Source organism: Suillus subaureus (genome assembly GCF_016647635.1).
Source record: "Suillus subaureus strain MN1 chromosome Unknown BJ212scaffold_9, whole genome shotgun sequence".
Taxonomy (NCBI): Eukaryota; Fungi; Basidiomycota; class Agaricomycetes; order Boletales; family Suillaceae; genus Suillus; species Suillus subaureus.
In genome coordinates, this window is record NW_024538565.1 from 922,271 (window position 1) to 936,743 (window position 14,473).

Sequence of the window (14,473 nt, forward strand, 5' to 3'; positions counted from 1 at the left end):
ATCTTGATGACAAGGACATTGCGAGCTTGTGCAAGGTTGGTTGATATTCGATTCGCAGGAGACACCCATTCTGACAGGCTATGTATAGGTTTGTGCCCACGTATCTGCGAAAGAATATGAAACATGGAGTGACGAGGTTGGTGTCTGCATCGCCTATCGATTCAGGGCCATCGATGACTGCTATTTCAGTAACCAACCGAATGTATCACAGTGACACTATTTAATACTGGGTTGGTTAATCCTCGGACCCCACCCACTCTTTCAGTAACAGGCAGGGATTCCATCCGTACTACTTACACCCACCCATGTCGACTACAACCACAATCACTCCAGAGGAAATCCAAGCTTTGGACCTAGACCTCCTGACAGTCCCAAAAATCAAATGCATCTGCAGTGGGCCCTTCTGTTCTTCGAGACCGATACGCTTACCTATTATTCGGATATCATGCAGTTGCCGCTTTAACGCTCTTTACTTGGGACTTGAGTGAGTGAGCCCTCTTTGTTACTTTATTCTGGACCGTTGACAGAAACACTAGTCTTGACTTTTCCTCACGAGGTAAGTTGTTCAACCGCACCTGAATTATCGCGGAAGCTCAGCAGTGACAGCTTAGACTATGGGTGCGTCCAGTTAGACGGACTTTTGACTATCCAATGACGGGGACCACTTGTAGAATGCCAAATGGACGTTTGCAAAAGTTCTATTTTTCGTGGTGAGATAAGGTCTGCATATTGGTCGGGCGTTGTACCTTATGCTTCTTAGAATCGATACTTTGCACTTGGGACAGTTATCCTAATAACATTTTGTGAGTTGTGCACTGAAGTTTGCTGTTATACCCGTATATCCACCGCTCATTGCTGAGATGTAATGCAGTGACGTTCGATGTTACACCCACATGGGCTATGTGCGTTATCTCACCGATCACTGTTACTGATACTAATTCGGAATAGATGTGAGCTCAGACATCTTCATCCCTTAACCTCCCTCATGGAAATGTTAGGTTCTGCAAATACTATCTTTGCTGTCATCGGTATGTAGCATACTCGGTCGAATTCGATCGGCTTTAGTCTGACAATTCCCAGCTTTGTTACTAGTGGCCAACATCGAAAGTAAGCTCTCTGAGCCATCCGACGTACCATATACTCATCAAAGTCTTAGTGATTCTCCAACTTCGATTATACGCACTGTACGCCTATGGTGCGTGGCAATGCAAATCTTTCTGGTTGATACCTAGATGATATCCAGATAAGAGAATTGTCCTCCCTGTGTCAGCATTATTTGTCGCGGTCTTCAGTGGTATGATGGTGATGGCAGTGATCATATATCAGTATGAGAACAGTGAGCTTCATTAATATCACCAAGTATGTATACTGATCAGAGATCAGACCACAAAGCTGAGATCTTTGGTGCATGTGCCATACTTGGGTCCGTGGATTGGCTGTATCTTTTCTGGTACTTACTCCATGGACTGTCTTTGCGACCTACTCCTCATTCTCCAATAGGGTGCCAATGATGGGCTTAGACCTTGTTCTTGTCCTGTTAGCAGGCTACAAATCTCTTCAGCATTATTTCCAGGTACCGGACAAGACTTGGTCTGGTGCACGTCTTATGCGTACCTTTGCGCGAGACTCGATTATTTATTTCCTTTGGTGAGAGCACATGCAACGCAGTGGGTCGATTCTGATCCAAGTACTGCTTTGCTATTTCCAGTAACTTTTTGATATACCTGTTCAGCACCTTGCTGGGCAGATTCGGCCCTGGTGAGTATTACCAACTTGGCGCGATCACGGTCACAGTTGTCCCACCTATATCGGCGAACCGTCTCCTCATCAACATGTATGACTCGGCACACGCCGAGCAAGAGAGAGATACGAGGTCTGTCGTTCGCATCCATCTTTCGCCAATGTATTTGACATGATGGTCAGAGTACACCACGATGACATAGAGCTCGCATCCATAAGTATGGAGGGTACTACGATAGATAAATGGGAGTAAGCACCCCGTGTGTAGGGCTATGACCGACATAGGGTCTTCGATCCCAAAGGGCAATAAATCTGAAACAAAAAGTATGGAGGGCTCACTTGAGGTGCAGTCGTTCAATGATATCAGTACTGCCAAGCTTACATAGCCGATTCTACGATCGAAATGCTTGTCTCGAGTAGATCTTCGAGTGTGCTTGGCTGAGTCTCGATGTCAAATCAATCAGACGTTCTACTTAGAAACACCGGAGAACCCGGTGAATAGTTGTTTTACACCTGTGTTCGCGGCGAGGTATGCACACCTGTGCAATAATTCTTGGGCACAAACCCTACACATCAGGCGAAGGTAATAGGCCCACTAGCAACATTTGCAGAGTCTACACAGGCCACAGCAAACGCAACTATGAGTCTATATGATGAGAGTCTCGAGTCTCGACCTTCCAGTTGCTTGCTTATGATGATCGTAGCCGCGGCGAGCGCCAGTCCCCGACTCCGTTGTTCGGCAAATTCCTCCATTTGATTCCTTCCTCCGAAGCACGCAAGCTTGTACATGTTGTCTTCATCGGCATCGCCACTGACGCAGCAAGTCCTCGACTTCCTTTGGCTACGCCATATTATATCTTTCAGTCCATTTTCCCTCGCACTTTTGCGTACAAGACCCATTCACACAAGAGGTCCACGTCCTTTAGAAACCATCTGAACTTTGTTCACGATGTACAACAACAACAATATTCCATAGGGTGAGCAGCGGACAGAGATTCAACTATATTGCCACAATCCTGGACGATCTTGAACTTCGATTGTGCAGCGTGCCACAGAAGGCCCCCGGATTTGATACCGGATGTCCATAAGCACCTATCCAGGGTAGATATATAAGGCGTTTGGGGGACCACCCTTAATCAAACTCGCGCACCTTTGACAATCCTCCATCTCGAATCAGGTCTCACTAATGTGTACTATTGGCGTGATCGCTCATCTATCAGCGTACCCAGTCAAAAGGGATCTTGCTGACTAGGTACTGGTAGAATGTTGTCGTTGAGATCCGAACATCGGCGCATGCTACTGAATGGCGATTGTGAATGCACTGCACATGAGACGGGTATGCAATCCATGTTCTTTAATGAGGTTGGTTCAGCAGCCATTATGATCGCCAGCCAGGTGCAAGTCGAGGGAGTCCATCGCTGGAATGATGCTTAGACTCAAGATGACCCACTTCCGACGACCGACTTTCATTCAACTGTCGTGTATCACTGTAACAATGTCATGATTACAGCAGTTTGCGAAACTAATGGCACTGGCGTATTGTGGAAAAATCACGATTGAGATTTGGGACTTAGTTTTTTTTTACCATTCTGTGTTACATAATGCCGCATCACACGGAGATCTTCATTTTGTTCTTTGGTGATTTTACGGAGCTTTTTGAGGGAAACGCCCGCACGATGGAGCTCACGGTGGATGGTGGTGTAGTGGAGTGCAATGAAGCGGTTGCATAACATGAGTCGAGTGATCTCGTCGAGAAACCAATCTGGCCGGTGGTGGACCAGTTCCACGAGGTACTGAACATCCTCAAGATTCAGCTTCCTCGGACGACCTGTGAATTCACTCCGTGGTTTGACTACATCGCCGGTGTGCTGATAGAGCTTTCGGATGCGGAAGAATGTGCGTCTCGAGAAGCCGACGCAATCAAGGATTTCACGAAGACTAAGGATATCTTACTCATACAGGCGAATGGCAGCGAGTTTGACGTCGGATGAGATCTTTCGGTTGACCATACTAGGTGTATTGTTGTCCGACGTGGTGCAATTGTTTGAATTTTTCTCTAAGTCTCAAAACGGTGAAAATTTTCAAAGTCCCAAATCCTCAATTATGATTTTCCCACAACATGCCAGTGCCATTATATACGCACACAGCTGTAAGTTCTTCTATGTATAACCAGGAGACAATGGACATACCACATACCACAAAGGCATCTTGTAGACCTTATTGATTCATTCCAGATATTAGCGTCATACTGAAGTTGCAATGGGTCTATATGCAATCACAGTTGAATTAACGTAACGATAGGATATCCTTGGGGATAGAGCGAGGGTCAGAATTTACGGACTGGGAGGTGAAAATAAAATGAAGCAGCTGTAATACAGCGAACTGTCCACTTTCGCAATAAAGTGAAATAACTTTGTTCTGAGGTGGTATTTGCGAAATAGTGACACTCACAATGAAGTACTTATTAAACAACAACTCCATCCTAGGGGCTAAGTCTATTGGCGTGCTGCACTGCCTGGATATGATGTTGACGACATCAAGTTCAAACATAGTACAGAAGAAACTTTCGGAGTGGAGAGAGTGCGGGACCATCAACTTGAATGTGGTCCTTACGTATAGAAAGATGGACATAGCACTAGGCACGGACCTGAGCGCTTGATCTACACAGCAATAAGCTGTGAAGCGAACATGAGGATGATGCGTGGGATGCACCTTAAAAGACAGCCTGAACGAATATGTGGCCAGCTTCCTCAACTCCCAACTAAACGCCCTTTGATCGTGATGATCGAGCACTGGGTTCGTCTAGACAGTGCTTCCCTTGAGTGATACTCTAGGCTCTTCTGTAGGTTAAAGCTGACCACTTGCTTACCAGTGACTCACAGAAATTTCTTGCATAACGGCTCAGCAACTGCTGCATATACAATTCCGAAGCTGTATTCTAGGTGAGACTCGGAGTGCCGAGCATGTCTTCCTGTACCAGTAAGATGCCAGAAGTAATGCCACGCTGGACTATGCAAGGCACATACCCGCTGGGTAAATGGTGCTATACATCTTCACGGCGGGAGTCACACCATCACATATTCGACGGACGGCTTACTCCGACTATGGGACCTAGAGGGCAGTACACAGATAGGAGAGGGTTGGCAAGATGGGGAGGATATTGCAGGAGTGTGGTCCATGACATCATCTACAAATGGCAAGACAATTGCAAGTAGATGCGGTGGCGGGGAAGTGAGTTTATGGGACGTCAAGACGAGGAAGGTTATTGCCAGATGGACAGGACACACCAATACTGTGAGTGCGTTGTGCTGGAGCGCAGATGGCAATCAAGTAGGGAGCGGATCCTGGGATGGGACAGCAAGAGTCTGGGGTGTCAAGAGCGGCAAAACTGTCCAGACAATCAGAGCTGGGCACTGTTGGGTGACCGCGGTAATATACTTGCCCGATGCAACAAAAATTGCAACCAGTGGAGACAAAGATGATGCAGTCAAAATCTGGGATGTGACGACAGGCGAACTGTGCGAGACACTCAAACACGATGGAATGGTTTGGAGCTTGGCATGGACGTCGGACAGAAAGAAACTTATCTCCGGTTCATATGGCTCAATTAGGATACTACTTGGGAGGAGATCGCCGTCCTGGAGGGTCACACTAGCTTTGTCTGCACCATCTCAGAATGAACGCCTCCTTGCAAGTGCATCAAGCAATAAAACAGCACGTCTATGGAATTTCAATACCAACCCCCCAGTCGGGCCACCCATCCAGCATGAACATGATTTGGAATGCGCGGCCCTTTCCTCTGATGGAAAGGTCACTTAGTCACTTGCGAAAACAAAAACGCGTACACATGGGACATTCATGCTATCCTCAAAGAAGCTGGCCTTAAAGACCTCGTCCAACCTTTATCTAATGTATATTACATGGTTCTCCGGTAAAAACCACACTAATCTCCCACTCGCGGGTCCCAGCGCAAAAGTCGTTAATGAACATACGTGACATGTTCCTTCTACTATCTTAAGATTATCACTCTAGAGCAACGTTACGCGACGTCCACCTATTCAGGCCCGTCAAATACCGCCAGCCTTTTTTGATAATATGCAAAATGGTGCACAGGTCAGTCGTTTACTTTTTTTGACCAATTCTTGTTCTGACCTATGTACTTCTCGGTCCTCCGCAGCACGCGGTACCCATCATCGTTCTCCTGTAAACGGCCCTCTCACATCCATTCTCGAACGCTTTTCCGCTACTTTCACCGCAATACCGATGACACAACCTCTCTCCAGCAACGTCCAAGGTGGTCCATCTTCTCTCGTAGTCTTCATATCGTTGAAGTTCCTGCAGTACGGGACAGAGGTATGTAATTTCTTCATATGCGTTTCCCATCGCCATGGTTTAATGGTCTCTGTCCAGGTTATATTTACTGCTCCACCGCCGCCACAAAAACACAGCAGCAAACCCAATCGCACGGCCATGGGTCGCCCGCGATACCGCCTGCTCCAGGTACTAATCCTACTATACCACGTCCAAGACATGCGCATTCGCTACCTGTCCGTTTGTTGGCTCATCTGGTACTTTTTCTCTGCTGCGCGTCTCCTCAACACGCCGATGCCAATGCACAATCAACACAGCAGCAGCAAGGCCAAGCCTAGGCCCAGGCGTCATCATCACAGACCCAGTCTGCCGTTCGCTTCGTGCTGTTTCTTTGTTGCACATCTCCCCCATATACCGATGGTCATTAAGGTACACAACTATTTCATATCATTTGGCAACTACGTACAGCAATCTTGTTTCCTCGCCACGAGACTTGTACAATGTATCAAACTCAATGTCAACCGTTGCGAAAGGAACATGCTAAGATCAATTAAGAGGATGAAAGCCTGGGAGCTGGCGCGGATGATGGTACTGGGTAATAGGGGCCGCATAGCAACGGAGGGGATCCGGCAGCTCGGTGTTCTGCCCCTATGTCAGCTCCAAGATTCTAGCTCTCTCTACGCATCCCACCTGCACCTGCGGCTGAACTGGGTTACCCTCTACCAGGGGAATCACCCGCCGATGCGAACATGAGTGCGTGCGCATGAAATCGTGTACATAAACCGCGACATCACAACGACGCGTGAACAGCACTTGAGGAAGGATGGAGATTGTGCAACCGAAAAGGGCAGGATGACAGAGGACGAGCTTACCAGGGCGGGGGCTTCAACCGCAAGACGAAGGCAAGAAAGATCCAAGACAGGCGGCATTTCAAGTGCAAAACCTGACGGGCACATGGCAGAAGCTTGGCAGGACAAGGAATCTGAGATATGATGAAAAGGGGGCCATAGTATGCAAGGCCGCAGAAGATGAAAGAAGAATGACAGAGACAATCGAGGACAACACGAGCACGCGGATGCAACAGCAAAGTGACGGGATGGAAATGGAGAGGCGCAAGTCAATAGTGCACGGGGAATTAACGTTTCATCGTTTAACGAGTAACTACTTTTTCGAAGAAAATCGATGAGATAAATATTAGAGACTTCACCCAGTCAATGTCACGCGACCACGATGGCCCGAGTGCTTCGGGCCATCTCGGAAGAAAGAAATCTTTTCACGCGCACATGAAAATACAGGTGCCTCAGGCTAGACGTTTGTTTCTGACAGAAACCCTCGCTACTTTGTAGAGTGGGGGATGAATGTTAGCACGCACTGGACTTCGTGAGATTGTCACATGGTTATGTGCCCCAGGTAAGCGAGCCTCGAAGCGTGGCGTTGAACCTAAATGGTAAGTGTAGGCCCAGACACAGGACACTGGCCCGCCATCTTGAGAATATTAATCAGATAACGACGAACATCAGCGTACCCTGGGCCACCGCATTTCTGTTCGGTGTGATAATGTTCAGGAGAGATTCAAACGCAGCAAAGTTTGGAGGCGACACTTCCTCACGGTCAGCTGACTCCTTTGTATACCTTGTATACATAATAATTTGGAAGCCAGAGCGATCAGCATTCGAGTTGCATTTTCTGTTGCCTGTGTAGCTCCGCAAATGTTACTAATGAACCTATCTCCTTCGCCTGATGACAAGCACATTGCAAGCTTGTGCAAGGTTAGTTGAAATTCGATTCGCAGGAGATACCCCGATTCTGACAGGCTATGTATAGGTCTGTGCCCACGTATCTGCGAAAGAATATGGAACACAAAGCGACGAGGTTGATATCCACAATGCAGGGCCATCGGAGCAATTGGCCGAATATATCACAGTGACGATATTTAATACTGGGTTGGTTCACCCACTCTTTTAGCGACAGGCAGGGATTACGTCCGTACTACTTACACCTACCCATGTCGACTACAGTCACTCCAGAGGAAATTCAGGCTTTGGACCTAGACTTCCTGAACTCCCCAGCAATCAGATACATCAACAGTGGGCCCTTCTGTTTTCCGAGACTGATACGCTTACCTGATATCATGCAGTTGCCGCTTTAACGCTCTTTACCTGGGACCTGAGTGAGTGAGCCCTCTTTGTGACTTTATTCTGGATCGTTGACAGAGACACTAGTCCTGACTTTTCCTCACGAGGTAAGTTGTTCAACCGCACCTGAATTATCGCGGAAGCTCAGCAGTGACAGCTTAGACTATGGGTGCGTCCAGTTAGACGGACTTTTGACTATCCAGTGACGGGAACCACTTGTAGAATGCCAAATGGACGCTTGCAAAAGTTCTATTTTTCGTGGTAAGATAAGGTCTGCATATCGGTTGGGCGTTTTACCTCATGCTTTTCAGAATCGATACTTTGCACTTGGGACAGCTATCCTAATAACATCTTGTGAGTTGCGCACCGAATTTTGCTGTAATACCCGTATATCAACACTCGGCGCTCATTGCTGAGATGTAATCCAGTGACGTTCGATCTTAAACCCACATGGGCTATGTGCGTTATCTCACCGATCACTGTTACTGATTCTAATTCGGAACAGATGTGAGCTCAGACACTTTCATCCCTTAAGCCCTCTCATGGAAATGTTAGGTTCTGCAAATACTTTCTTTGCTGTCATTGGTATGTAGCATACTCGGTCAAATTCAATCGGCTTTAGTCTGACAATTCCCAGCTTTGTTACTAGTGGCCAACATCGAAAGTAAGCTCTCTGAGCCATCTGACGTACCACGTACTCATCAAAGTCTCAGTGATTCTCCAACTTCGATTATACGCACTGTACGCCTATGGTGCGTGGCGATGCAAATCTTTCTGGTTGATACCTGGATGATATTCAGATAAGAGGATTGTCCTCCCTGTGGCGGTATTGTTCGTCGCGGTCTTAAGCGGCATGATGGTGATGGCAGTGTTCATACACCAGTATGAGAACAGTGAGCTTCGTTCATATCACCAAGTATGTACACTGACCAAAGTTTAGACTACAAAGCTCAGATCTCTGGTGCATGTGCCATAGTTGGGTCTGTGGATTGGCTGTATCTTTTCTGGTACTTACTCCATGGACTGTCTTTGCGACCTACTCCTCATTCTCCAATAGGGTACCAATGATGGGCTTAGACCTTGTTCTTGTCCTGTTAGCAGGCTACAAATCTCTTCAGCATTATTTCCAGGTACCGGACAAGACTTGGTCTGGTGCACGTCTTATGCATGTCTTCGCGCGAGACTCGATGCTTTATTTCCTCTGGTGAGAGCATATGCAACGCAGTGGATCGATTCTGATCCAAATACTGCTTTGCTATTTCCAGTAACTTTTCGATATACCTACTCAGCACCTTGCTGGGAAAATCTGGCCCTGCTGAGTATTACCAGCTGAGCATGATCATGGTCACAATTGTCCCACCTATATCAGCGAACCGTCTCCTCATCAACATATATGACTTGGCACATACCGAGCAAGATAGAGATACGACGAGGTCTGTCCTTCGCATCCATCCTTCACCGATGTATTGGCATGATGGTCAAGTGCACCACAAGGACATAGAGCTCACATCCACAAGTATGGAGGGTACTACGATAGATGAACGGGAGTGAGCCTCCCATGTATAGGGCTATGTTCTATATAGGGTCTCCGATCTCAAAGAGAAATAAATCCGAAAAAATATGGAGGGTTCACTTGAGGTGCAGTCGTTCAATGACATCAGTACTGCCAAGCTTACATAGCTGATTCTATGATCGAAATGCTTGTCTCGAGTAGATCTTCGAGTGTGCTTGGCTGAGTCACGATGTCAAATCAATCAGACGTTCTACTTACGAACACTGAAGAATCCGGTCAATGAGCAGAAGCGCTAGTTTTTCTCCACTGATCTTGAACTTTGAACATAGTTTCAACTTGGTGGCACAACTTTTTTGACGGCCTAGCTCATGAATTGTGCAGTACTAGGGCCCAAATCAAAGCTGCGCGGACCTCCATGCGCAATCAAAGTTGCTGTGTTCACAGTCTTGCATACTTTCTAATTACGTAAATGCATTGCATCCTCTAGTTACTAGTACTATTCTGGCTGTTCCCTTATCCCCTTGTTTGACGCTTGTCAGCATCATCTATTGTGGGGCTTGTTTTGGTGCCTTAGCGCCCATTCATATTCAAGATGAGTTGCTTCCGATTCTATTCACATGTCCACCGGTGTTAGTAGGCAACTTTGAACCGGGAATTATCGAAGTTTGTAGATATGGGTTCATGCCATGCGTCAGTTCTGCCTGAGTAAAACAAGCTAATTAGCGATTTCTAGTACGGACTGTTCCCCATCGTCCAAAGATTTCAATGATCAATCATATTAATTTACATAAATCATGTAAGATTGATATTTAGAAGTGATAGGGCAAAGTTGCCGATGATGTAACTAAGAATATTTCGAGCCGCATTTGCTGCCTGTGCAGCCCGAGAGAGGTAAATGTTGCAGCGCCAATGACTAGTCACCCTCCGAGTTCGCCTAGCGCGGGTTCGTGCAAGCTTACCATTGCAAGTGAGTTGAGAGACATTCATTCTGACAATCGATTGCCTGGACAATATATATACTAGGCCGTTGACCACTTATCTGTGACGAATGAATGATCATATGGCGCGGATCTAGCATGGAGAGGTCAATCTCGAACTTCGGCTGCATCGCCACTTTCAAGTTCATTTAGAAAACTGCTATTTAATAACTGCTTTTAGGCCCTCGAGTCCCGTCCGCTCCTTCCTCCAGCAATAGGTTGACTATACCCTTCCGTATCACACCCGCCCATGTCGACCATTATCACTCCAGAGGAAATTCAAGCTTTGGACCTATACCTCCTGACAGCCCCGAAAATCAAATCCATCAGCAGTAAGTCCGTCTGAATCCTTGAAACTAATATGTTCACCTAAGTATCATTCAAATGATATGCAGTTGCTGCTTTGACGCTCTTTACGTGGGACCTTAGTGAGCGAGCCTCTTTGTGTTGTTATTCGGGATCATTGACAGGATCATTAGTCCTGACTTTTCCTCACGAGGTAATTTTATTCATCGATTTTTGAACTGTCGTAGAAGTTCAATGGTGACAGGTTAGATTATGGGTGTGTTTGCTCAAGTATAGTATGTTGGCCAGCAAGATGACCAAGACTTCTCGCAGAACACCAGATGGACATTTGCAAAAGTTCTGTTTTTCGTGGTGAGAATGAGTCCATACGTCGTGCGCTTTACCTGATGTCCCCCAGAACCGATACTTTGCGTTTGGAACAGCTATCCTAATGACATTCTGTGAGTTGTGCGCCGAAGTTTGGTGTACCCGTGTATCGATGCTCATTACCGAGATGCAATGTAGTGACGTTCGACGTCACACCAACCGAGGCTATGTGCGTCGTCTCATCTTTTTTTGTTGGTAATGCTCATTCAGAACAGATGTAAGCTCAAAAACTCTCAGCCCCTATCTTGCCCTCATCGAAGATCAGGTTCTGTAAATGCGTTCTTTGCCGTCATCGGTATGTAGAATGCTCATCCACGGGCAACAGTCTACTCAACTCTGACACGCCTCAGCATTATTGCTGGTAGCGAATATTCAAAGTAAGGTTTCCGAGCCGTCTAAAATATGATGTTCCCATCGAAGCTCCAAGTGATTCTCCAACATCGAATATATGCACTGTACGGATATGGTACGTGGTAATGCACATATTTAATTCCGGTTTGTACTTGAATGATATTCAGACAAAAGAATCGTCGTCCCTGTGTCGATGCTGTTCTTCACGATCTTCAGCTTTATGATGATGATGGCAGTGGTTGTATACTTGTATGAGAAGGGTCAGCTTCGTTAATATTCTTGAGTATGTACGCTGACCAAAGTTTAGACCATGAAGCCCAGATCTTTGGCGCATGCTGTTTACTTGGATCCGTGGATTGGCTGTATCTCTTTTGGTACTTACGTCCATGGGATATTATCGTGACCCTCACCTCATTCTCTTCAGGGTACCCATGATGGGTTTAGACTTTGTTCTTGTCGTGTTGGCAGGCTACAAATCTCTTCAGCACTATCTTCGAGTACCAGACAAGACCTGGTCCGGTGCACGTCTTATGCGTACCTTTGCGCGAGACTCGGTCCTTTATTTTCTCTGGTGAGAGCACATACTACAAGCAATGCAGCGGGCCGGTTCTGATCGAAGCACTGCTTCGTTATTTCTAGCAACTTTTTAATATATCTCTTCAGCACACTGCTAGGCAAATTCGGTCCTTCTGTGTATTATCAACTTGGTGCGATCACGATTACAGTCGTCCCACCTATATCGGCGAACCATCTCCTCATCAACATGTATAACTCTGCACACGACAAGCAGCCCACTTGGAGGACGGCTTCAGAAGTTAAGACTTCCCTGCAACTTGTGAGAGACACATCGAGGTCTGTCTTTCGTACATCCGATGATGTTATTTGACGGTGACATGGTGCTCAGAACACACCACGAGGACATAGAGCTTGCATTCCTGAGTACGAAGGGTTCCGAGTGGACGGATGCGACATTATTTGAATGATATCAGTCGGGTTTGGAGGCTTTGTGCTATGTGGTTTTACGAGTTCGTGCCTAAATACGAGACAATCTCGAAGCACAATACCAGTAGTACTTGCCCTACTAGATCCACCAGAGCGGAATGAATAGGTAGTGCGTATATATCGGGGTCAAAACCTCTGGACCACAATAAATCGGTCAATGACCGAGCTAAAACTAGTGAGGTGAAGACCTGTCGCGAACTTCAACAAACATTAGAACAGGACGGACATGAAACTCACTGCACAACAAAAAAATAACACTGATAATATGGCAAATATTATAGAGAATTTTAACCATCCAGATACGCGTAGGATACAGAGAAATAAAATCACTATCGGGACCGTGATGAGAATGAACGTAACCATGACAAGTTTGGGGGAAGGTTCGCTTTTGTGCAGGTACGTGTTCGCAGACGCTGTGTGAAGAGCAGTTGAGAGTCGGGAGACAAATATAGACCCAATGCTGCCAGGGAGTCCTGTTGTCCTGCGTTATAAAAATATAGACAGTAAGATTCGCCCAACTCACCACTAATAACGATAGCGAGAAGAGGGAACCCTTCATAGCGGGAGACGAACATATCAAGCACAATGCCACTAGCGCAAGAAATCGTCATTGCGCCAAAAAGTGGAATCCAGCCCTGATAGAGTAAATCCTTGACACTTTTGTTACGCCTCACCAGGAGAACACATATCGTGGCGGAGAGAATAGTGAGTATGCAACAAACGAGAGGAATGGGAGTATTAACGACATTAATGAGGATAGAGGAAATGCCGCCAAGAAGGCTGAGTGTGAGTAGGTCCCCAAGGCCCGATGCTATCGGTGGCGCAATATTATCTGTTAATGTTTAGAATAAATGTTGAATACAAGTCCGGTATCGCTTGCCTGGGTCACGGCCATACCGTCGACAGACGATGACTAGGAAAGACATGAAGACACCGAGGATAATGCTCGACAAGCATGTGGACGTCATAGCTGAAGAGGCTACCATGGTGAATCTGGCATTGAATTAACCATCACGCACTAGATGCGAAAACCACACATACCTGACTAAACCCGATTTCTGGTTGTCACCTGGAGACAACGACGGTCTGGGTACCCTAGCAGTGAGCGATAAAGTGCTACTCTGTGGAAAAGGGTCTACAGGACCCGACTGTAGCTCTGAGACCAAAAGACCGAGAAGCATTGCGACACAAGCTGCAACAAATGCGACGACAGTAGCTTGCACTTGCAATAGCGCCAGATTACCACCCACAATCTTGCGTTGTGCGCTCCTGTCGTCTAGTTCGCCCATATTAGCCGCAGTTCCCATTCTAGCAGAAAGATTCATTTCCAAGTTGCCTTTGAGGTTCAAGACAACAGGAACGATCATTATCAGCTCATCGATGGTGCGCATTGCCCGCCAACGCTACAAACACATCAAAACGAGACCTCAGATGTTACCACCGTACTCACTGACACACGGTCAAGGAGTTCCCCGGTGAATAGGAGGCTTATGGTAGTCATAAGAAGCGTGGGTGCACACTTTTTAAGCAATCAGAGGGATTTCTGCTCTGCAAGTTCTATCCACGTACTTCGACAACAATGCTGCCAACTTGTGACCAGACACTTCCAGAAGGTATCCGTTCGGGTCCCCTGGTTCTTCCACCTGAGCCCAATAGAGCGGCACTACCATCACTTCTAAGCTCCACATCATCGTCAATGTCCTGCGAATCGTATGTGGCCGTCCTGTAGCCCGTCCAGGGTGTGACCAGAACTCCCTGCAGGGTGTCTAATC

At 46.7% G+C, this 14,473-nt stretch overlaps 5 protein-coding genes across 5 annotated transcripts; 4 read left to right on the top strand and 1 right to left on the bottom strand.

Annotated features, from left to right (window-relative positions):
• Positions 1-305: 305 nt before the first annotated feature.
• Positions 306-3,279, top strand: BJ212DRAFT_1555326 (uncharacterized protein; the record flags this gene model as incomplete). Its single annotated transcript, XM_041341943.1, has 17 exons — positions 306-393; positions 452-484; positions 528-556; positions 672-710; positions 761-803; positions 872-902; positions 949-1,028; positions 1,093-1,107; positions 1,157-1,195; positions 1,244-1,336; positions 1,384-1,423; positions 1,501-1,647; positions 1,733-1,873; positions 1,924-1,967; positions 2,218-2,269; positions 2,445-2,717; positions 2,786-3,279. 17 exons carry the CDS (start codon positions 306-308, stop codon positions 2,826-2,828), a joined length of 1,230 nt encoding a protein of 409 aa, XP_041195321.1. The 3' UTR covers positions 2,829-3,279.
• A 2,470-nt stretch (positions 3,280-5,749) lies between these two features.
• On the top strand, positions 5,750-7,206 carry BJ212DRAFT_1066407 (uncharacterized protein). Its single transcript, XM_041328980.1, has 3 exons — positions 5,750-5,853; positions 5,918-6,093; positions 6,151-7,206. Exons 2-3 carry the CDS (start codon positions 6,004-6,006, stop codon positions 6,802-6,804), a joined length of 744 nt encoding a protein of 247 aa, XP_041195322.1. The 5' UTR covers positions 5,750-5,853; positions 5,918-6,003; the 3' UTR covers positions 6,805-7,206.
• Positions 7,207-8,499: 1,293 nt separating this feature from the next.
• BJ212DRAFT_1343042 (uncharacterized protein) lies at positions 8,500-9,642 on the top strand. Its single transcript, XM_041335210.1, has 7 exons — positions 8,500-8,645; positions 8,692-8,771; positions 8,824-8,850; positions 8,900-8,938; positions 8,987-9,079; positions 9,127-9,193; positions 9,244-9,642. Exons 2-7 carry the CDS (start codon positions 8,729-8,731, stop codon positions 9,392-9,394), a joined length of 420 nt encoding a protein of 139 aa, XP_041195323.1. The 5' UTR covers positions 8,500-8,645; positions 8,692-8,728; the 3' UTR covers positions 9,395-9,642.
• Positions 9,643-10,926: 1,284 nt separating this feature from the next.
• Positions 10,927-12,682, top strand: BJ212DRAFT_1298207 (uncharacterized protein; the record flags this gene model as incomplete). Its single annotated transcript, XM_041332666.1, has 13 exons — positions 10,927-11,008; positions 11,072-11,104; positions 11,156-11,175; positions 11,227-11,238; positions 11,259-11,333; positions 11,380-11,422; positions 11,487-11,517; positions 11,564-11,643; positions 11,867-11,959; positions 12,007-12,073; positions 12,124-12,270; positions 12,363-12,551; positions 12,604-12,682. The coding sequence occupies 13 exons, from the start codon at positions 10,927-10,929 to the stop codon at positions 12,680-12,682; spliced, it is 951 nt and encodes a 316-aa protein (XP_041195324.1).
• Positions 12,683-12,718: 36 nt separating this feature from the next.
• BJ212DRAFT_1446130 (uncharacterized protein) lies at positions 12,719-14,392 on the bottom strand (the record flags this gene model as incomplete). The annotated part of the gene is made up of 7 exons (XM_041338192.1): positions 12,719-12,889; positions 12,939-13,174; positions 13,225-13,533; positions 13,582-13,694; positions 13,743-14,104; positions 14,152-14,188; positions 14,271-14,392. 7 exons carry the CDS (start codon positions 14,390-14,392, stop codon positions 12,719-12,721), a joined length of 1,350 nt encoding a protein of 449 aa, XP_041195325.1.
• Positions 14,393-14,473: the final 81 nt, after the last annotated feature.

Bases quoted from the DNA above. Each gene is read 5' to 3' on its own strand.
- BJ212DRAFT_1343042 (XM_041335210.1), top strand. From the start codon at position 8,729: ATGGAAATGTTAGGTTCTGCAAATACTTTCTTTGCTGTCATTG. The intron at 8,772-8,823 runs GTATGTAGCATA...GACAATTCCCAG, and splicing joins TACTTTCTTTGCTGTCATTG to CTTTGTTACTAGTGGCCAAC. The intron at 8,851-8,899 runs GTAAGCTCTCTG...TCAAAGTCTCAG, and splicing joins ACTAGTGGCCAACATCGAAA to TGATTCTCCAACTTCGATTA.
- BJ212DRAFT_1066407 (XM_041328980.1), top strand. From the start codon at position 6,004: ATGACACAACCTCTCTCCAGCAACGTCCAAGGTGGTCCATCTTCTCTC. The intron at 6,094-6,150 runs GTATGTAATTTC...GTCTCTGTCCAG, and splicing joins TCCTGCAGTACGGGACAGAG to GTTATATTTACTGCTCCACC.